Source organism: Macaca nemestrina, chromosome X, assembly GCF_043159975.1.
Source record: "Macaca nemestrina isolate mMacNem1 chromosome X, mMacNem.hap1, whole genome shotgun sequence".
In the NCBI taxonomy this organism is placed as follows: Eukaryota; Metazoa; Chordata; class Mammalia; order Primates; family Cercopithecidae; genus Macaca; species Macaca nemestrina.
Window position 1 is genome coordinate 156152880 of NC_092145.1, and position 22760 is coordinate 156175639.

General features: G+C 37.9%; 1 protein-coding gene across 1 annotated transcript; it reads right to left on the bottom strand.

Moving 5' to 3' along the window:
• Positions 1-378: 378 nt before the first annotated feature.
• On the bottom strand, positions 379-1082 carry LOC105478080 (peroxiredoxin-like 2C). The gene is given in 1 exon segment (XM_024791629.2): positions 379-1082. A coding segment is annotated over 1 exon segment (678 nt). The 3' UTR covers positions 379-404.
• Positions 1083-22760: the final 21678 nt, after the last annotated feature.

A 22760-nucleotide genomic window follows, 5' to 3' on the forward strand; every position in this document is an offset into this window, starting at 1 on the left:
GACTGAATACAATGGTCTTCTGTTGCTCTCCTGTCCCTTTATATATTCTTCATCAGAATTTATATTGCCAAAAAAATCTTTCATTGACTGAATATACCATAATGTAAAATAATTTAAATAGTATTTATGATTCTATAGCTTTTAAAGGTATATTCTGTATATTCATTTTTGTTATTTTGTATAAAATGTTAAAAGCTATAAAATGGAAGTATAATATATCACATTTTTGACAACTGATGCCTCCCAGCATGCAATTCAACTGGTTCAAGCCCCCTTTATGCTTCCCTAACTCCTCAAAGGCTGGGAAGGGACAGCAGGTTAGACACTGCACGAGGATATTACACCCTGGCACTGAAGGTCACATTCCAGAAGGTCCAGCTAAAAGTGACTGATTGCATTTTAAGTCACACATGGATAACTGAAGTTCTGTTTGTAAAGTTCACATGCTGAACTCCTACAAGCTGTAAAACAGAGTTGATAGGTTTGTGATCCAACCTATTCCTATCGCAGTGTATAAAATGGATGTCAACTGGACCTCAAATGAGGATTCCACCTTGCTGAGCTGGGTCTCCTTGAAAATCAAACTGAGGGCCAGTCACTGCCCGCCACAGGCTCTGAAGGCTTCCTGAGAGCAGATTTGATTTTATGTGGGGGCTCTGTCGTGAGGCGGTAATTTCTTCACCTCTTTTCATTCCCAATCTTTTATACATTTCTCTCTCAGGATCGACATAGATTTCATGAGAATATCCAGTCGGTTTGCAAAAAGGCTCAATATGATGGTAGGATGACTGTCCAATCACTATAAGGGTGACATTTGCTTCTTGTAAGAAACTCTCGGGGATTTTGGCCAGATCCTCTACGTATTCCTTGCAGATGTAACACAGGAAATGCCGCACGACCACCACCACGGCGCGGCGCTCCCGGAACAGCGCGCCGAACGGTACCCGCTGCCTGCGGGCGTCCAGCACCGGCAGCTCGGCCAAGGCGGTTGCCAGAGGCTGCCCGCGGTTTGGGCCGCTCGGGGCCGGGACCGGGGCGGCGCCGCCGCTAACCTGCCGTGTGACCCGGGCAGGCGCGGCCATGACGTGGGGCGGCCAAGGGCCTGGGTCCGCTCTGCCAGCGCGGGGCAGGGCGGGGCACACCGACTGTTCTTACTCTATTTTCTTTAATATGCTGAAACAGTCTGTGGCTTCGGTCTCCTGCCTCGGCACCGAGGTACTCTTCGCCCACAGGCCAGCCTGGTCTCAAACTCCCCGCCTCAAATGGTCCCCTACCTCGACCTCCCAAAGTGCTGAGATGACAGGTATGAGCTACTGTGCGGGCCTGAAGCCTTGTTTTCAATTATTTAAAATATATACCTAAGAGGAGAATTACTGGGTCCTAAAGTAATTGTATATTTAAGTTTTGGAGGAACCGCCAAATTGTTTTCTACAACACGGTAGCCACAGAAAGGAGTGGAACACTGACACATACAACATCCACTGTCCCCAAACTTTTTGGCACCAGTGACAGGTGTTGTAGAAGACAATTTTTCCATGGATGGCAGTTGGGGTGGGGCGTGTTGATTCAAGCACATTACATTGATTGTGCACTTTATTTCTATTATTATTACATTGTACTGCAGAATGAAATGATTCTACAACTCACCATCATGTAATTGCTCACCTCCTGCTGTGCAGCCCGGTTCCTAACAGGCCACAGACTGGTATGGGGCTTGGGGACCCCTGTACTATAACAGAGGTGAATCTTACAAACATGATCAGTGAATGAAGCTACACACAAAAGTTACACACACAAGGATTGTACAATTCCACTGATACGAAATGTCAAGACTGGGCAAATCCATAGAAACAGAAAAAAAATTAGTGGTTGCCCAGGGGTGTGGGGATAGATGGAATATACAATAATTGCTACTGGGCACAGGATCTCCTTTTGGGGTGATAAAAGTATTCTGGAGATCGATGGAGATGATGGTTGTCCAATATTGTGAATGTACTACAGGCCGCTAATGATAAATTTTATGTTATGTGTATTTTATCACACTAAAATAATAATAGTGAAAATAAATAGGGCAATAAGAGTATGGAAAATAGCCAGATGCTACAAATGAATATTTTATCTTATCTCGAGCCAACTGTAAATAAGATACAACTGGTGGCAAACTTGCAAAACACCAATAAATATAAATTTCCTCTCAAGGGGAAGGTATCATTGGGAGAACTTTTCTTCTATTAGCATCTATTAAAGGCTGAGCACTGTGACTTAACATCTATTAAAGGCTGGGCATGGTGGCTCACACCTGTAATTCTAGTGCTTTGGGAAGCTGAGGCAGGAAGCTGGTTTGAGACTAGCCTGGACAACATAGCAAGACCCAATTTCTAAAGAGATAGAAAACTTAGCTGGGTTTGGTGGTGTGCACCTGTAGTCCCAGCTACTTGGGACGCTGAGGTGAGAGGATCACTGGACACCAGGATTTCAAGGCTGCAATGAGCTGTGATTGCACCACTGCAGTCCAGCCTGAGTGATAGAGTGAGGACCTGTCCCTAAAAATAAAAAATAATAATAATAAAAAAAAACACAGAAAACCATCCACTAACATCTGACATGCAGTTTCTCTGCACCAATGTCCTTATTTTGAGGTTATCAAAGAGACATACGTAGCATGGAAGTTGAGCAGTTATTAGAGAGAAGGCTAAACTTTCCAGAATAAATCAAGCTAAAGCATATATTTAACATCCTGAGAGATGATGAAATAGAAAAGAAACAGACTATATTTCTGCCACAATCAACTTTATATTGCTGCGGTGGCCATGGCCATACTTCAAATAAATAAAATATATAATATATAGTGCAGATTTAAGTGCTAAGGAGAAAAATAAAGCAAAGGAGTAGAGGGCATGTTTTCAAGATAAACGTGTTTTTCAAAATTAAAATGTCTTTGAGGATGACATGCCCCCAAGTCACCCCATGATACACAAAGAACAATGTCCTAATATGTGTCCCTTTAAAACTGAGAGAATAAAAGCATATCATTAAATATGTGTGTCTCCCAGTTACCAAACTGATAGTTCTTCAAACAAACTACGTAATGCAGTGGACTCTGAAAATAATTGAGTGAGGGGAGCCAGAATCCGATACAATCACATAGCCTTGCAACTTACTTAGAATCCTCTGAGCAGAATGGCTGAAAGGTTTCTCAGTTTACAATTATAAATCAGGTCAGAATACCCCGAAAACACATCACCCAGATGCCTTTTTAACTCCTTCTCTCTCTCTGCCTTCCTCCTTCTTCCTGACACTTGATTTTTAAAATGTATTTATTTTCCCTTACGTCAAATGAAGTGGCATTTGGAAATTTCCTCTCTAAGACTGAAATACCCAGAATACAAGACAGCACAGTTCTGCAAGGCCAGAGTTTAATTGTGGAAAAAACATGATGCTTCCATCAATATTTTGACAAAGTATATAAAAATGATAATCTGGAAGAAGAAACATTAACTTACAGAGTGTTCTCTTTAATAACTGAATATTGATAAACATTTATTGAACAGAGCACACTGAACCAAAACGAAGTCTACCCATCTCTATATATCTTTACCTGTGTATGCATGTATGTATATATGTATGTTAGTATGTGTGTATCTATCCATCTGTCTGTCCGTCTATCCATCCATTCATCTGTCCATTTATTCAGCCATCCACCCATTGATCCATCCATCCATCCATTCAACCTTCTACCCAATCTGTCTATCCATCCATCTATTCATACATCTATCGATCGATCTATTCATCCAGCCATCCATTATCTATTCATCCATCCATCCACTCATCTATCTATCCATTGATCCATCCATCAGTCTATCCATCTATCAATCCATTTACTCAACCATCCATTTATCTGTCTATCCATTCATCCATTTATCCATCTATCCACTTATTCATCTAGCTATCCGTTATTCCATCCATCCATCCATTGATCTATATATCTATTTATCCATCCATTCATCCATTGATCTATATATCTATTTATCCATCCATCCATCCATTCAACCATCTATCCATCTATCTACCTGTCTGTCCATCCATCCATCCATCCATCTACCCATCTATCTACCCATCCACTCATCCCTCTACTCATCTATCCATCCATCCATCTACCCATCTATCTATCCATCCATTCACCCGTCTATCACTCCATCGATTCATCTATCCATCTATCCATCCATCTGTCATCTATCCATTCATCCATCTATCCATCCATCCATCTATTCATCTATATATCTATATATCTACCTATCTATCCATCCATCTACCCACCAATCTGTCATGTATCTATCTACCAGTCCATCTATCCATGTACTTACCTGTCTATACCTGTCTATCCTATGTCTGTCTATCATCTATTTCATTTATCTATTACCTATCTATGTATCTATCTTCTGATATGTACATATGTATGTATTTGTATGCATGTGTGCATAATTGACTTTACAAAATCTTGGCACGTAATTATTAAATGTAATTTTGTGATAAACACCTTTTATTTTAATAAAGCATTTTCTTTGTACATTAGTGTTTACTGTAAATTAAATCATAAAACTTCACTCCATATGTAGTGATAATCATTCTAATTTTATGAAAGACTATTCTGAAGCCCAATGTGCTTAACTTGCTGAGGTTCACACAGATTTAGCAAATAGTGGCACCAGTATCTGTCTGGTGGCAAAGTCCAAGCCAATAACCTATAAACTCTTGAAGTGAACTTATTTATTTCATGGATATTTATTATGATATTTCTCACCTCATGTCTTTGATCCAAAATGATGGAGAAAGGATATTTTCTAATTTTACATATAGGAGTATTATTTCAATGCAGTGATGTAATATTTATTAACTACATTTAAAGTTAAAATATGATTAAATATAAATTAAATATCAAAATATTTAAAATTACATTTTAAAATATTATTACTTATTTACAGTAATTCCAAGTATGCAGAACCTGTGCAAATTTAGTGTGTACCTCTAGCCAAATCTCAAAGGCCAATATAGTTTATAAAAAGGTAATTATCAAATAACCTGCTTTTAGTTATGCACTAAGAGTTTAATGAAGGGTTCGTAATGATTCTGTCTTCGTGCTGCTTACCTTTGTCTTTATTCTATATAATCAATAAATAATCCTGCTTATGCAGCTTACTTCACCAGATAAAGTTGGGTTCTATTAATTACTGAGAACTAGACATCCAGTCCCTAGGGTTTACATGTGATCTAAATTGAATTAACCAATTGACTCTCCTGTCACTAATCTTTGGAAGGAGTCATTTGTGAGATCTTACTAACTTTATCATTGTATTTCTTTTATCTGAGTGGCTTTTCCAGTAAACATTCATTGCATATTGAAACACAGTTTCTTATGGGGAAATGGGCATGGATTAAAATAAATACATTTTAAAATAGTATTTCTGAAGAAAAAATAAATATATAAAAACAAAGAATGCATTCAAGTAATGTGAAGCGAATAATTTTTCATCTGTTACCTACTTATTTTAAGGAGCTAAGTTGGGTATTATGGCTTTGATGTATGCTGTTTTATTGTTTTAAAAATTTGTAAAATTTTAAAAAAATTCTATCTCGAGAATGTCAAAATCAGATTTTGGCTTCTCTATTAATAAGAATATTTTTGACAGTGAAATAATAAATGAAGTTACATGATGTATTTATAAGAGAAGACTTGAATAAAGCATGGCATTCTAAATAGTTGACCATAGTAAAGAAATGGATAGTTAGGTTCTGTGTTATGCATTATCTATTGTTCATGTTTCTTTGGGACTCTAAAATTGCAAAAGATATAAACATGGGTTGTCACTGTGACATATTTGCCTTAAAATTTTATAAAACATTGATACCTGTGATAGTCTGCCTTCTTAACTGTCCTAAAATAATTACTTCAGGAATTTTATATAGTAAAGTCAGTACACATAAAAATACATTCAACTTTTAAAAACACTGATACGCAGCTATAGAAATGAGTAACTTTTTTTATTCATCAGTTGCTGACCCTCAGACAGAAGAGACCAGTCAAGGATGGAGCTGGTTTTGGAGAAGGATTCTTTTTTTCCTTTCCATTATGAGTATCTTTCCGTGAAAGATATGTGCTTGACCATGGAATGTTTAAAAAGTGAGAGAAATAGAATATGATCTGCTTCTGTCACACAATTTATTAAAGGATGACCATAATTACCCATATTGCTAAAAACTGCTATTACTACATATGTGACTGGTAGTGTAAGTTTTGATTTCAGTAAACTCAGTGATTGCATGTGCGCGCACGCACACACACACACACACACACGAAGACAGACAGAAGAGAATTAGAAAAGGGGAGAAAGGATCTGAAAGCTAGAAAAAGAATATGAGAGTCTTGCTTTAATCAAAACAGGAAGCATTTCTGGAAGGCAGTTGGCAGTAAGCAAGTCCACATCCTGCATGAATTTGGTGATTGCTATTCATAATGAACATCACCAAGCTTCACCTGTGAATTCACTTGAAATCTACAGCCTTGTGAAAAGTTAGGAAGTGTCCAGGAAGATTTCCAGTTAAGAAGCTGATGAGGTTTGGAAAAAAAGGAGTAAAAATGCTTAAAAACCTGTTAATTGGTAAGCATGTATTCTGTATCAATGAATTTATGATATGAGCTATTTACCAAGCACATGCAATGAGCAAATATACATGTATAAAAATATATATGCTCATATTCAGAGATGTACATATAAATATAGCATCAGGAATCAGCAGAAGTAATTCTCCTTGCAGTCAGTAAAATAATGTTCTGGTTACAGGTTACTATTTTATTCTTTCTGTGAGAAATACAAATGAATAAGCAAATGGTCTTGTGAGAGTCATGGATACAATAAAATGAATATGAACCTGCTTAGAAAACATAATCATTTAAATATGGCAGTCCATGGGATTCAACGGCATGGGAGAGCATTTATAGCAAAACGGTTGTACTCAAGGTAGTTTACTAACCTCTAAAGATAAAATTAGACGTGTTACATCAAGGCACTCAGTGTAGTTGGGGGAAAAATATTATGTAACAGCACCCTTAATGTAATGTTGCCATTTGTTTAATGGGCATGTGTGGGATACTATGGATAGATACTATATGTAAGATACTATGGGGTAGAACAGAAAGGAGGTAGAAACATATGCAAGCAAAGTCACCAAACAGTGAAGTCTGAGTTGAGAATTCGAAGATGGATAGGACCCCATCAGGCAGGGAAAACAAAACTGGAAAGAGGAACCTCAAGAGTACAAAAGTGGTTGGGTGCCATGGCCCATGTCTGTAGTCTCAACACGTTGGGAAGTAGAGGCAAGAAGATTGCTTGAGCCAAGGAATTTGAGACCAGCTTGGGTAACAGAGGAAGACCCTACTCTACAAAAAAATATTTAACAATGAGCCAGACATGATGGAATGCACCTGTAGTCCCAGTTACTCGGGAGGCTGAAGTGGGAAGATCGCTCCGGCCCAGGAATTCTGGCCTACAATGAAGATTGCATCACTGCCCTCCAGCCTGGGCAACACGCCAAGACTCTGTCTCAAAAAAGAAAAGAAAAGAAAAAAAAAGATGACGACTAAAGTTTAAAAAAATTTTAAAATAACAAATTCTTAGTTAACAAAAAATATTAAATAAAAAATTTATTTTTGTGTGTTCTTAAGCAATTTCAAGCAATTAAGAAATTGTTAGCTAAGGACAAATTTCTAGAAATCACAGCAACAAAAAAACTAGCAATCATTGTAGAAATCTGAAATAAGACTATTTCTTTTTTAAATATAGAGAAATTAAGAAATAGGACAAGTTGTACTTCTTTAAATATAATATAAAGGACATTTAGCAATATATTAATCAAAAATAGATAAGTTATAGAAAATGTGAGGAAAATGATTAAAAAAGAAAAGGAAAGTAGGTCTAGGAAGTTAAATAACCATCTTACCAGAAAAAAAGTAGAAATAATAATGGAAATTGGGAAAACAAAGCAAAACAAAACAACAGCAGCAGCAGCATCTGCAGCAAAACAAGCTTTCTGGCCAGGCATGGTGGCTCCTGCCTGTAATCCCGGCATTTTGGGAAGCTGAGGTGGACAGATTGCTTGAGCTCGGGAGTTAGAGACCAGCCTGGGCAACATGGGGAGACCCCATCTCTACCAAAAATACCAAAAAACTAGCCAGGCATGGTGGCACTCACCTATAATCCCAGCTACTCAGGAGGCTGAGGTGGGAGGATTGCTTAAGCCCAGGAGATGGAGGTTGTACTCCAGCCTGGTTAAGAGTGAGATCCTGTCTCAAAAAAAAAAAAGAAAAGAAAAGAAAAAAGAAAAGAAAAAAAACTTTCTATTTCCTAAAGAAATATTGAAAATTTTAGGTTGAATTTTTAGAGAGAGGAGAGAGATAAATGGGTGGAGAGAGAGAGCGAGCAAGCGAGAGAGAGAGAAAGAGAACAAGAAGGAGGTAGACAGGGAGAAAACCTTTACAAATACTAACAAATATTAATTATGCAGAGGACTTCCAAAACTGAAAGAACATGTAAAGATCTACAGACAAGTGTGAAACAAAGAGTAACTTCCCAAGAAAACGATTGATATATTTAGAGTAGGCAAGACGATAGACATGCAATACCTTCACAATTTCAGAATATATGTTTTAGCTTAGAATTTTATATACAGTCACTGAACTGAAGGACAGGTCAAACTAAAGACACAAGTCTAAAAGTTGACTGCCCACATCTGTTAAGGACACAATTTTTCTCAATTGTGTAACTATCGAAATTGTATTTTCTTCCTCGGAGTTCTAACCTATCAAGTGTTTATAGATCCATAAATCTAACCATAACATAGATGCATTTGACTTTGATTTTTAGAATTAACTTACAAAATGTAAAAGAGACTTACACACATATATACATAACTACATATAAAGGACAAAAATCTAAGAATCTTTGTAATAATGTATTTATTCCCACAAGAGATTTAAAAACCTAGATTCCTAATGTTCAGTTTTTTACGTTATGAAGAGTCAATGAATGAGGTTTAAAATGGTTGAATTAACAATTTGATTTTTAAATATATTACTTAACATTAGAAAGGTCTTCATAAGGAAAACTGAAATTAATAACTAGTGTTAGACTTTTAAGTATTTATTCATCTATTTATTATTATTATTATTATTTTTTGAGATGGAGTCTGGCTCTGTCACCCAGACTGGAGTGCAATGGTGCGATCTCGGCTCACTGCAACCTCCACCTCCCGGGTTCGAGCAATTCTCCTGCCTCAGCCTCCTGAGTAGCTGGGACGAAGGCCAGGATGGTTTCCATCTCTTGACCTTGTGATCTGCCCGCTTTGGCCTCCCAAAGTGCTGGGATTATAGGCATGAGCCACTGTGCCTGGCCAAGGCTTTTAAGTGTTTAAAGTTTTAAAACTTTACACGTAAAATACTAACATAATTGTTAAAATCTGTTTTAAAATATTTTCCCCAGTTTATAACTGCCTTTGTTTCATGATATATTCTGCTTGAAAAGTTTTTAATTCTAACAATTAAATGTGTTCATGTTTCTCTTTATGATGAGTACTTTCAGTATTGTTTTAAATAATTCTGTCAAGGAAAGAGTTAAGAACAGTGTTCACTATTTTTGACAGCAAGCATTTCCTTTCCATTTAATTATAGTAGTCAAAACTGGGAAAAGTATAAAATTACATATTTCTTGTGTATTATATTAGTTATAATATTATATATATCATGCCCAAAAAGTATGAGAGAAAAAATGAGTATTTTGATTGTTTTAATTTTGTTAATTTTCTACAGTAAACATCGATTACTTCTATAATACAAAGTATGCTAAAATATAATTAGGGAAAATAAACACACACAAAAAATGCAAACTATTTTCCATTGTGTTATTTCATTACAGATTCCAGAAAGCTACCACATCCACTTGTTGTGATGGACTCTAAAGTCATGTATAACTTCATCCTTCCAACTTGATCTGTGAACTCACCTAATAAACTTGTGATGATAAAGTTTACAGGAACATTTCAATACCAGACTGAAACTAAGGTCAACATACCTGGCCCAGAAGAATTTAGACAGAGGAAGGGAAAACTTACAATATAGCTGTTCTGAGAATAAAAAGGAAACCCCACGGTACATATTTTGTTAGAACTATTAAAGAAAAAAATCAAGAGGGAGAAAATCTCCCATCACTGGGTGTAAGTACCATATGCTATATTTTCAGAAAAATAACCATAAAATTTAATGGCAGTCAACAATTTAACTTTTATGAAGTCAATAAGAAGTTACATATTTTAATAATTTAAATTTTAATATTTGCTTAATTTAGAGCCATCCTCATTTATATGCATATTTTTGGATTCTAAATAATTCATTAAATATGTAATGATACTAACTTAACTAGTGAAGTATAACATAAATGAAGTACAAAGTAATGACTTTCTCTCATTTATATATTAAATGTGATAGTCTCCCTTGTGATAGAATACTGAAATTTCACCAAAAAAAATACTATCAATGTATTTTCTCCATTTTATGTTATTAATTGAAATATGCATTTGTTAGATCAATGTTCAGAAAACAGGAAAGTTGGTGGTGACTTAAAACAAAAGATAAGACTTTCCCCCCTGTGGAGGAAAAGTTAAATATTAAGTTTGAACTCAGCTGAACGTGGACACAAACAATGGTCACCAAGTCCTGGAACAGGTTGCCTAAGCCCCTTGAGGCTTTCGTCCAGCGCTGTTTCGGAGAAATCTCTATTTCAATCTATTCCTGTATGTTAGTTATTGAAAAACAACAGACAATTGCAGAAACAAGTTGACCTTTTTGTGTTCCTTGAGCCCAGTTATGAAGGGCCCTCGTGACTGGGCCTCATGCCAAATAATCTGTTACCAAAAGAGCTAGGGTCCCAGACCGCGCTGAAGCTCCAGGAGACCGCTCCTAGTCTGTGCACGGACAGGCAGCTGACTCTGAAGCCCAGGCTGCTGCTTCCTGGTCTGGTGATGCTTCCTCCATAGTCTGCTGAGTGTATATATATATATTTTCCGTTCTCCCCTTGGCATTGCAATTTGCTTATTATATCTGTATTGCCATTTACATGGGATAAAGGTTGTTCACCGTTAAAAGTATTGTGCGGCTGTCTTTTCCCCTTGCGCATTTCCTGCACAGAACATTTTTTGGCGTCACGAACAGGATGGGAAGAGGGTGCCTTTGGGGTTTTGGACCCAGAAGCTGCTAGAGGCCGGCAAAACTTACACCCCTTTCGAAAAGCAACTGTTAGCTTACTATTGGGCCTCGCTGAAAACAGAGCACCTCTGCTTCAACCATGATGTTTTTATGAGGCCTGAGTTTCCTATTATGACTTGCGTCATAAGCTCCCCTAAAACCCATCGAATAGGGCACGCCGGAGACAGTAGCATCATAAAATAGAAAAGTTATAGACAAGATAGCAGTAAGCTGGGACCAAAGGCGGTATCACCTCTAACTGAGGATGTACAAAACTTGCTAACTCAGGAAACCACCTAACAAATCCTGCAGATGGGGAAGGAAATCTCCCCTGTCCAATGAGGCAAATCCTTTAAAGAACTAGTCCCAGAGGGTCGGAAACACGATTGGTTTACTGATGGATCTGCCAAATACATTGGTGGGACCCGATGCTGGAAGGCCGTGGCTTACACTCCTGTTAAAAACATAAGCATTTCTGGCCGGGCGCGGTGGCTCAAGCCTGTAATCCCAGCACTTTGGGCGGCCGAGACGGGCGGATCACGAGGTCAGGAGATCGAGACCATCCTGGCTAACACGGTGAAACCCCGTCTCTACTAAAAAATACAAAAAACTAGCCGGGCAAGGTGGCGGGCGCCTGTAGTCCCAGCTACTCGGGAGGCTGAGGCAGGAGAATGGCGTGGACCCGGGAGGCGGAGCTTGCAGTGAGCTGAGATCCGGCCACTGCACTCCAGCCTGGGTGACAGAGCGAGACTCCGTCTCAAAAAAAAAAAAAAAAAAAAAAAAAAAAAAAAAAAAAAACCACAAGCATTTCTGATGAAGGAAGGGGTGGGAGCAGCCAGCTGGCTGAACTAGTAGCCGTCCTCCCAGCTATTCAGGAGGAGGCCGGGGGATTTGTCACCTGTATGCCTACTCTTGGTCAGTAGCAAATGGTTTCACTACTTGAACGACCCAATGGCAACGAAACAAATGGTGACTCGGGAATAAAGAGGTTTGGGGAAAACGATACTGGGAAGATACCTGGATTCTGGGGCACACTACCACTGTCACTGTTTTCCATGTTGGTGGAAATGCTCATGCGTCTCTGCTTTCTCTTGACAAACTATTTGATCAGCAGGCAGATCAACAAACTCAAATTTCCACATTACTGCAGACTCGGACCTGGGAGAACCGGACGGGGCTGCACTCACGCGATGTGTGCATCACAGGAGCGGGCATCTATGTGTCCAGGGAACCATGGCTTGAAGAGAGCAAAGAGGGATATCATTGTCCCAGGATGTGGTTTGCACAATTTTATCCCAATGCACTGCATGCCAGCAGTTAAAAACCAAGCCAGTTCCTCAAAGGGTTATGGGGCACATTCATGGGGGGAAAATGCCCGGACAAATTTGGCAAATGGGTTACATTGGTCCATTGCCACACTCCAAAGAATGTCAGTACCTATATGCGCTGCCGAGGATGCATATTCAGGCCTTAGAGTAGCATGTGTGCCTACGGCAATGCTAATCAGACCAATACCATCAAAACTTTAAATATTTTCATTTTATATTATGGTGTTCCCACACCAATTCAGACAGACAACCGTTCTCATTTTAACGGAAAGGCTGTACAAGCCTTTGCCACCCAACATGGCACTGAATGGATTTTCCCTATCCCTTACCACCCGCAGGTGGCTGGCTTAATTGAAAGAAAGAATGGGTTATTGAATAAACAGCTAAATGTGTTAGGACAAGGTAAGTTAGAAAAATGGAAGGATTACCTGTTTGATGCACTACACGTTTTAAATAATCAGCCATTAACAACATCTGAGACCCCGTTAAGCCGAATGCTTACTACACACCTACAGATTGCTAATTGTGCAGGTGTAGTCCAACCTCTCTCGCTAAAATGCTGGAAAATCCACCCAGAGGCTATATTACCTTGGAGAAATACAGTAGAAGCCGCCGGTTTGGACTTACATAGTTTAAAGCCTGGGATAATTCCTGCCCAAAGTACACACGTGGTAGCCACCGGCCTAGGAGTTATAATATGGTGCAAACATTATGGGTGGATTACATCTTGCAATGTGGGGTATTACAGTACATGGGGGCATAACTGAGTGATTACCGGGGAAATTTAAAGGTCATTTTATGTAATACCCCTCCAGATTTTTTTGCTGTAAAACCGCAGATGCGGGTTGCTCAATTGTTAGTGGTACCTTGTTAGCAATTAACCTCTGAGGAGATCTCTGCCCCAACAAAGGCTGCACACAGAACTGGGGGATTCGGATTCACTGGTACAGGTAGCTGAAACCCTGGGGCCAAAATGTGGGTACAGCGTCTATCAGATCCCACCGCTAAGGCTGGTGACCTTGTAGCTATGGGAGCAGAAAATGAAGGCATAGTACAATGCCCTAAACATGAAAAACAATACCATGTCCCTCTTCACTTTTGTTACTACAGAGAGTAACTCTGCTGTTGATGGCCAGCACTTGCATTCTCCTTTCTGAGACAGAAAACAAATTCATCAATTGGATGGCCACATCTGCAGGGGAAGCGAACCGCAGTCAGTGCTGGCTTTGCACTGAATTGACAGAGGCCGCCGGAAGGGGACTACCGTGGAAAATCATTCCCGCTAATGCTACAAAGTGGCTCTGCCACGGCCAGTGGGGTTACAACAATAACACCTGCAATCCAACGTGGACCTCTCTCACTCGCACTAAACAGGCGCTCTTTGCCCAAGCCCGACACAGGGCAAACTCCACCCTTACCTTGCACCAAAAGTCTTTGTTTCCCACTCGATATGCATGGAATGGTATATATTGGGAACCAGCTTTGCTAGTTGCTGGATTTTATAAGGCTCCCCTTTGCCTAGAGGCATTAAATGGCTCCCTTAATGCCACCTTAGGATTTCTCCCATTAGATAATTGTAAACACATTCTCCAAATCAACAACACTGCCCTCAATGAAACACAAACCCTTTCCCACTTTAATGAAATACTATTACCACAATATAATTACAGCCAGGTCCTTATCATCCCCTGGGGGGCCCTATGGGGATGCGAGCTCTCCGGGTGGCGATATCTACCCCCACACTGGACAGGAAGATGCACTTGGGGGTGGCCATTAATTCCATTTACCGTCCATGATGACATTTCTCTCCCTAGTAATTTAGAAGCTTATAAATATCGCTGGTTGCGACCGCATCGAACCCCATGGTGGTGGTATCCTGTCACAATACTCTATCCTCCTGCAGGCACTATCTTACTCCAGCAGCAAACCAAAGTCTTAAGCTTGCACATAGAAAAGGCTCTTAATGATAACAGTTCTGGGCTTATGTTATTATTAGATGAACTTGCTCAACTGCGCACAGTTGTCCTGCAGAACCGTATGGCACCTGACATGCTCACTGCAGCCCAAGGAGGCGTTTGTGCCTTAGTACACACGAAGTGCTGTGTATATATCCCAGACGATTCCCACCATGTCACCCTTCTTGCGAAAGTTTTATGGGCGCGGGTACAACGCCTAGAATCTAGCTGTCAGGACCCTATCGTGGACTGGCTTTCCAGCTGGCATTGGCGTTGGCCATCGTGGGTGTGGTTCTTGTTACTTATGCTTCTGATTCTCCTCAGCTTACCCTGATTCTGTAACCTCTACCAATTATGTATTTCCCATTTATCTGCAAGGGTATTTTCCTAAAATTGAGTATCAAATTGAGGCCGAATATGGAGGAAAAGTTAAATATTAAATTTGAACTCAATTGAACGTGGACACAAACAATGGTCACCAAGTCCCAGAACAGGTTGTGTGAGCACCTTGAGGCATTCATCCAGTGCTGTTTCCAGGAAATCTCTATTTCAATCTATTCCTGTATGTTACTTATCGAAAAACAACAGACAATCGCAGAAACAAGTTGACCTTTTTGTGTTCCTTGAGCCCAGTCACGAAGGACCCTCGTGACTGGGCCTCATGCCAAACAAGCTGTTACCAAAAGAGCTAGGGTCCCAGACCGCGCTGAAGCTCCACGAGACCGCTCCTAGTCTGTGCACGGACAGGCAGCTGACTCTGAAGCCCAGGCTGCTGCTTCCTGGTCTGGTGATGCTTCCTCCATAGTCTGGTGAGTGTGTATGTATGTGTGTGTGTGTGTGTGCACACACGCATGTATATATGTGTATACATATATATATTACAGTGTATATATATACACACACATGTATGTATATGTGTATATATATGTGTGTATATATATTTTTTTCTCTTCTCCCCTTCCCATTGCAATTTGCTTGTTATATCATTTGCTTATTGTATCTGTATTGCCATTTACATGGGATAAAGGTTGTTTACCCTTAAAGGTATTGTGTGAGTCTTTTCTTTTCCCCTTGCACGTTTGCGGCACAGAACACCCCCAAATTCTCCAAACCTGTCAGAAGTTCTTATTGTAATACTTTCAAATATTTAAAGGGAAGAGAACCCTACATGGCGCAGTAATTTAGTGAGCATGTCTGCAGATGGCCCCTCATTGGTTAGAAATTCACAGAGAAATACATTTCTCATTACAAATTACTGTAGGCTGTTTGCAGTGGCTCACACATGTAATTCCAGCAGTTTGGGAGGCCAAGACAGGAGGATCCCTTGAGCCCAGGAGTTTACGATCAGCCTGGGCAACATGTCGAAATCCCATCTGTACAAAAAAATACAAAAGCTGAGCCGGGCATGGGACTTGTAGTCCCAGCTACTGGGTGGGGGAAGGGGCTGAGATGAGAGAATCACTTGAGCCCAGGAGGTTGAGGCTGCAGTGAGCTGTGATTACACCACTGCACTCCAGCTTATGCAACAGAGTGAGATCCTATCTCAAAAAAAAAAAAAAAAAAATTACTGTAAGGTAACCATTACTGTAACAAGTACAAGAGTAATAGTGAACACACAAATGATTATTTAAAAAACAGTATTTTTTTTTCAATGAAATTCACTACCCAATTAAATCCTGCAGTGCACCTGCTTTTTGCAGTAAACATGATGCTGACTTTCCAGTTTGGCTCTGTGAGACTAAGAATTCATCATTTTTTGTCACTGTACAACCTTAAAATAAAAGCAGCAAAATCGATTTTAATTTATTCGGGACCTAGGATTTCCATTACAAGCTAGACATCTTACTGTGCCTTGGATGACAAGCATAATAGCATAGCTTTCTTTCATTAATAGACCTGGTATCAATGAGTAGGTCTCCTCACTCAGGTATAATTTATGTCATCGAGTGCATTTTTTTCTTACTTTAAGTTGTATTTCTTTCCAGGTCGTGTTGGATTTGTATTCTTGTTCTTCTTCAAAATCTTGTTATTCTGTTTGTATCTTTGTTCTGTTGGGGGATTCTACCAAATCCAACTTTTCCTTGAAGTGGTTTTTTTTTTTTTTTTAGGTCAGAAGTTTTATTTTGAAAACTCAATTTTCCAACTGGGAAATATAAAGCTCAAATGAGGACATAAAAGTGGATGAATTTCTTCCATTGTTCATTTTTGCAAATGTTAATAAACTTAGCTTTTTTTGTTGTTTTAACAAATGAAACTTAATATTGTTTTGACAATGCACATTAAACATGAATATTGCACTACACTCAAATGAACAAAAATTATAAATATATCATGATTTCAGAATTAAAATGTTTTCATAGTTGTGTGTGTATTTTATTATGCCAGTCCCCGGACCTAAAATCTCAATGACAATTTTTAAAAACTTTGAGGCATTGAATAACTTGAAGTGCATTAAAGAATCTGTCACTCAACTGCATGTGAATATCAATATTTTAATGTTTATATAAAGGTGTCAAATCTCCTCCAATTTATCTATTAAATATGAATTCACCATAAACAAAATCAAAATTAAAGCTGGGCTTCTGTGAAAATCAGTGTCGATAATGAACTGTAATGGAACTAATGCTAAGATTTGGTGAGACAATCTTGAGAGATAAAAAGTTTGGAGAACATACATCAGTCACTAATCACTGCAACAATTAAAGCGATGTGCTTTGAACACGAAGAGAGACACTAAGATGAATTGGAAAAGAACAGAGTGTTGATCAGATGTATATTGTCACTTGATTCATGACAAAGGCAGCAGCATAGAGAGATACAAAGAATCTTTAGCTATAGGGTAAAAAAAAAAGAATATTGATGTCTACCTCACACTATGCACAAAAGTCAATTTCAATTATATTTCAGATCTCACTGTGAAGGGTAACACAAAGAAACATCAATTTGACTTTGACAATTTTCAACTAATAATTGTAACAGGTGACCAGATACTGGCAGTCCACCCAAAACCTTCCTGAAGTTCCCTGTATCTTCTTTGAGCAATTATTTTTATGTATTTTCATATTTTGCATTTTTACTTACTTTATTAATAAAAAACTTCACCTGATTTATACAAATGTATTGTAACAATGTGTTAAATATTGGTTAATATTTATGTTTGATATGTTTTCAACTTTTTTCTACTTTATATGGCTAACTACTAATATATTAGTCCATTCTCACACAGCTATGAAGAAATACCTGAGACTGGGTAATTTATAAAGGAAAGAGGTTTCATTGACTTACAGTTCTGCATTGCTGGGGAGGCCTCAGGAAACTTACAATCATGGTGGAAGGCAAGGAGAAGCAGGTACCTTCTTCACAGGTCAGCAAGACAGAGTGAGTTCAAGCAGGGGAAATGCTAGGTGCTTATAAAACCATCAGATCTCGTGAGATTCACTCATTTTCGGGAGAACAGCATGGGGGAAATGATTCAATTACCGCCTCCCAAAGTGCTGGGATTACAGGTGTGAGCCGCTGCACCCGGCCCATACCTGCCAGTTTCATATAAACCTAATGATTCAATTACCTCCACCTAGTTCCTCCCTCAACACCTGGGGACTATGGGGATTATTATTCAAGATGAGATTTGAGTGGGGACACAGGGCCTAACCATATCAACTAGGTTACAAAAGGAATCACAATCTTATTCGTTTAGTTTGGAGTAAAAAAAGAAAAAGTATTTCATCTAGAGCAATAACTGTTATTTAAAAAGCAAATTTATTAATAAACTCCATTTGATGTTCAATTTTAATGATTAATTTTTTCTTTTGTTTAAAAAAGCATTCTTTCCTATTTGATGAAGCAATGAGAAACAAACTGGGTATGATTTCCAGATAAACAACTACATGCACACTTGAACAAATGTTTTACTAATTTAGTTTCCTTGATGGTACAATGACATTAACAAGTATTCATTAGTAATGCAGTTCGTTTAGGTGTAGTAACTCTCAATTGTGTACGGTTATATTATTACAAAAATATTAAAAAATAGAAGTTTATCATTTGAGCCCAGGAGTTCAAGACAGGCAAGACCCCATCTCTACAAAAAATAAAAGTTAAAAAACAACAGCCAGGAATGATGGTGTGCATCTGTCATCCCAGCTACTTGAAAGGCTGAGGTGGTAAGGTTGCTTGAGCCCAGGAGATCAAAGCTACAGTGAGCCATGATCATGCCACTGCCCTCTAGCCTAGGAGACAGAATGAGACCCTATCTCAAAGATTAAAAAAAAAAAAATGAAATGAAAAAGAAAATTCAAAGGACGTATTACAATACAGAATAGACTCAGCTATGAAAAGTACTAGAATTCTGAGGTCCTGAGGATTTGACTAGGAAAAACACAAAATTCTGCATGAAGAGGTAGAGATCTGAAAATACTATTAAAAATTATTGTACATAATTCTGATTAAAATTCAGGAGAAAAATAGAATTCTATTAAAAGCAGTATCTAACAGCATTTTCACTAGAAATGTCAAAAGTGCTATTATTTAGTTTCAGGAAGATAGGATTTAAGGATTCCCATCAAGGTCGTGAAAAATGTCATATATTTATTCAAAATATATAAAAAAGAAGAAATAAGAGAAGCAGAGAAAAAGTGCAACAAAGAAGAAAATTTGACTTAAATACAAACAGACAAAAATATCTTGCTATATACTTTGTACAAACAAGAGACATATCTAAAATTTAAGGATATAAAAAGCTTGTATAAAACTGGCAGGTATGGGTCGGGTGCAGTGGCTCACACCTGTAATCCCAGCACTTTGGGAGGCTGAGGCAGGCGGATCATCTGAGGTTGGGAGTTCGAGACCAGCCTGACCAACATGGAGAAACCTCATTTCTACTAAAAATACAAAATTAGCCTGGCGTGGTGGCACATGCATTTAATCCCAGGTACTCAAGAGGCTGAGGCAGGAGAATCGCTTGAACCCACAAGGTGAAGTCTGCAGTGAGCTGAAATCATGCCATTGCACTCCAGCCTGGACAACAAGAACGAAACTCCGTCTCAAAAAAAAAAAGTTGGCCGAGATGGAGATCATCCTGGGTAACACGGTGAAACCCCATCTCTACTAAAAAAATACAAAAAATTAGCCGGACATGGTGGCGGGTGCCTGTAGTCCCAGCTACTTGGGAGGTTGAGGCAGGAGAATGGTGTGAACCCGGGAGGCAGAACTTGCAGTGAGCTGAGATTGGGCCACTGCACTCCAGCCTGGGTGACAGAGTAAGACTCTGTCTCAAAAAAAAAAAAAAAAAAAAAAGAAAAGTAGGTGAACAATAAGTAACCAATGAAAAAGTAGTGTAACTACATTAATATCAGATGAATAACTTTTAGAGAAAAAGTTTACTGTGTAATGATATAAAATGGTGTTGTATGTGGAATCCAAATTTACATGCAATTTTAATTTATTCTGGACCTAAGACTTCAATTTAAATCTAGACATCTCCCTGTCTCCAGTTGACATGCATATAGCTACAAAATACAGAGACAAAAGCAAAATCATTATGGTGTCTCATTTATGGAAAGAACAATTGGAAATTTTTTTTTTTTAATGAACAGCAAAGCTAACCTTGATCTAACTGATAAGTATAAACCTACAATCAGAATCCTTTACAAGCAGAGACAGAATTTTTTAAATTCACATACATTAGACCACAAATTAAGCCTCAACAAACACCTGGATACAGGTATATTACAGATTATAGTTTGAAAGATAGAATGTCATTGCATTAGAAATAAATATAAATTTAAATGAATGAATGAGATAATAACTAAATAAATATCTGTCTGGAATTTTAAACTATACTTTCAAACTAAAATGGGTCACATAAGAAATGAAAATGAAAGTTTAAAAATTAAAACTTGTTTCATGTACATGGAGAAAATAATTACAATATTCAGAATAAAATAGATAAGAAGGTCTAAAAAATCAATGATGTAAACGTACAACGTAAGAAGTTGATCTCTGAAAAAGAAGTTAAGAAAAGTAAAGAGAAGAAATGAAAGCCAAAAAAAGTGAGTAACAAACCTAAGAGCCTGATTTAATTAAAGTGAAATAAAAATACATGGAAAACGTCAACCATACCACACATAAAGAGATATACATGAAAAATGTCATTTGTTCAGAAGAATTAGATATAAGGGAAGAAAAATGGACTGATGATGCAAAAATGTATGCATTAGAAGATAAAACCAAGACATACTATGAAGTTTTAAAAAATGATATTGCAAGAACTAATTTTATACTCATAAATATGAAAATAGATGAAATGGAAACTTGGAAAGTAGTGAAATTACTCAAGAAGAAATAGAAACCTTCCACAGACCTACAATCAGGAGGGAAGTAAAATCAGTGACTAAATCTCATTTACGCCTTATTGCTGAAATAAGTTTTAAAAGATGGACGTGCCTAAAGAGATAAGGGTGCAATCAATCTAACTCTCAACCCCTAAATGACTTTCCTTCCTTAGAGTAGAAGTTAAGCACTTACCATGGCCTATAAAATGCCCATGAGGTCTCATCGCTATTTTTTCTCTGACACCTTTCATCAAGATTACTCCTGCCTACTCCCCTTGAACCACATTGAACTTCTATATAATCCTGCCTTAGAACGTTGTTTTTGTTTTCCTTAGTCTATGATGCATTTTCAAAATATTTGGTTTTTGGTTGACACATAAAAATGGTACATGTTTCTGCTGTGTACTGAGATGTTTTGATATATGTATCCAATGTCAAATGATTAAATCAAGTTGATTAACATATCCATCACCTCGTATACTTGTTTTCCTGTGGTTAGGATTTTGGTACTTGATGTTTTCTCTGCTTTGACTATGCCCTCTGCAGATATATTTGTCCTCTCTCTTCACTTTCTGTGCCCAAATATCCCTTGAATGAGTTACTTCCTTACATCCCAACACAGTACTCCATCTCTGGCATGTCATGTACTCTTCATCATGCTTTTTTTTTTTTTATGTAAAATTGTAAGGTTTGTAGTACAACATCCAGTACAAGCTATGTATGTCTTTAGGTTAGGAAGAGATGTCTTAAGTCATTAAAAAATAAATAATCCACAAAGGAGAATATAGATTGATTTCAAAACATCAGGATTACACATCTTTTTGCTCCAAAAGAATTCTTAAACACAGAGAAGTGAAAAAAACTTTCTCAGATATTATGTTCAATGCATAACACTAAAAAACGATCTTATGTATCTAAATCCTAGGATGAAAAAAGTAAAAATCAATAAGAAAACTTAAAGGACCACATACAAAAATCGTTAAATAATATTGACAAATAAATTATAAAGACTCTATACAGGGGAACTGAATGAAGATTCTTTTACTGTAACAATATTTGACTAAAATTGCCAATCGGTCAATGGACAAAATTCTCACTCTACAAGCTAACAGCTTATTAATATGTGAAAATATTTTGCCATTTATTCTTGTGATTTACTATGCAAGACAACTTCTTCATAGAAAAATCCAACTGTGAGATTTTTCCAGCTTGTGTCCTACAATTAACTTTCTATCTTTATTCTGAAAAAGAAAGGAGAAAACAGTCATTCTTCACTATTAGTCACTTTGGTCCCAAGTGAAGGGGAAAACTATTTCTGCACACCAAATAATGAAGCATTTAAAAATATATATATATATATATATATATATATATATATATATATATATATATATATATATATATATGTTTATTATTGAGAAGGAGTCTTGCTCTGTTGCCCAGGCTGGAGTGCAATGGTACGATCTGGGCTCACTGTCACCTCCACTTCTGGGGTTCAAGCTCTAAGCCTCAGCCTCCGGAGTAGCTAAGATTACAGGCGCACACCACCATGGCTGGCCAATTTTTGTATTTTTGGTAGAGACTGGATTTTCCCATGTTGGCCAGGCTGGTCTCGAACTCCTGACCTCAAGTAATCTGCCGCCTGGGCCTCCCAAATTGCTGGGATTACAGGCATGCTCCTTTGCCCAGCCAATGAAGGGCTTTTTAACTTCATCTTTAAAATATTTTAAGCAAGCATGTCTTGAGGGTTTCTCCTTTAAATAAACAGACTTTGTCTGAATTTAGGCTTATGGGATCTGTAGGAGGGAAATTCTAAGAAAATACCTGCTTAAGGAGGCTATACACTGAATCCATG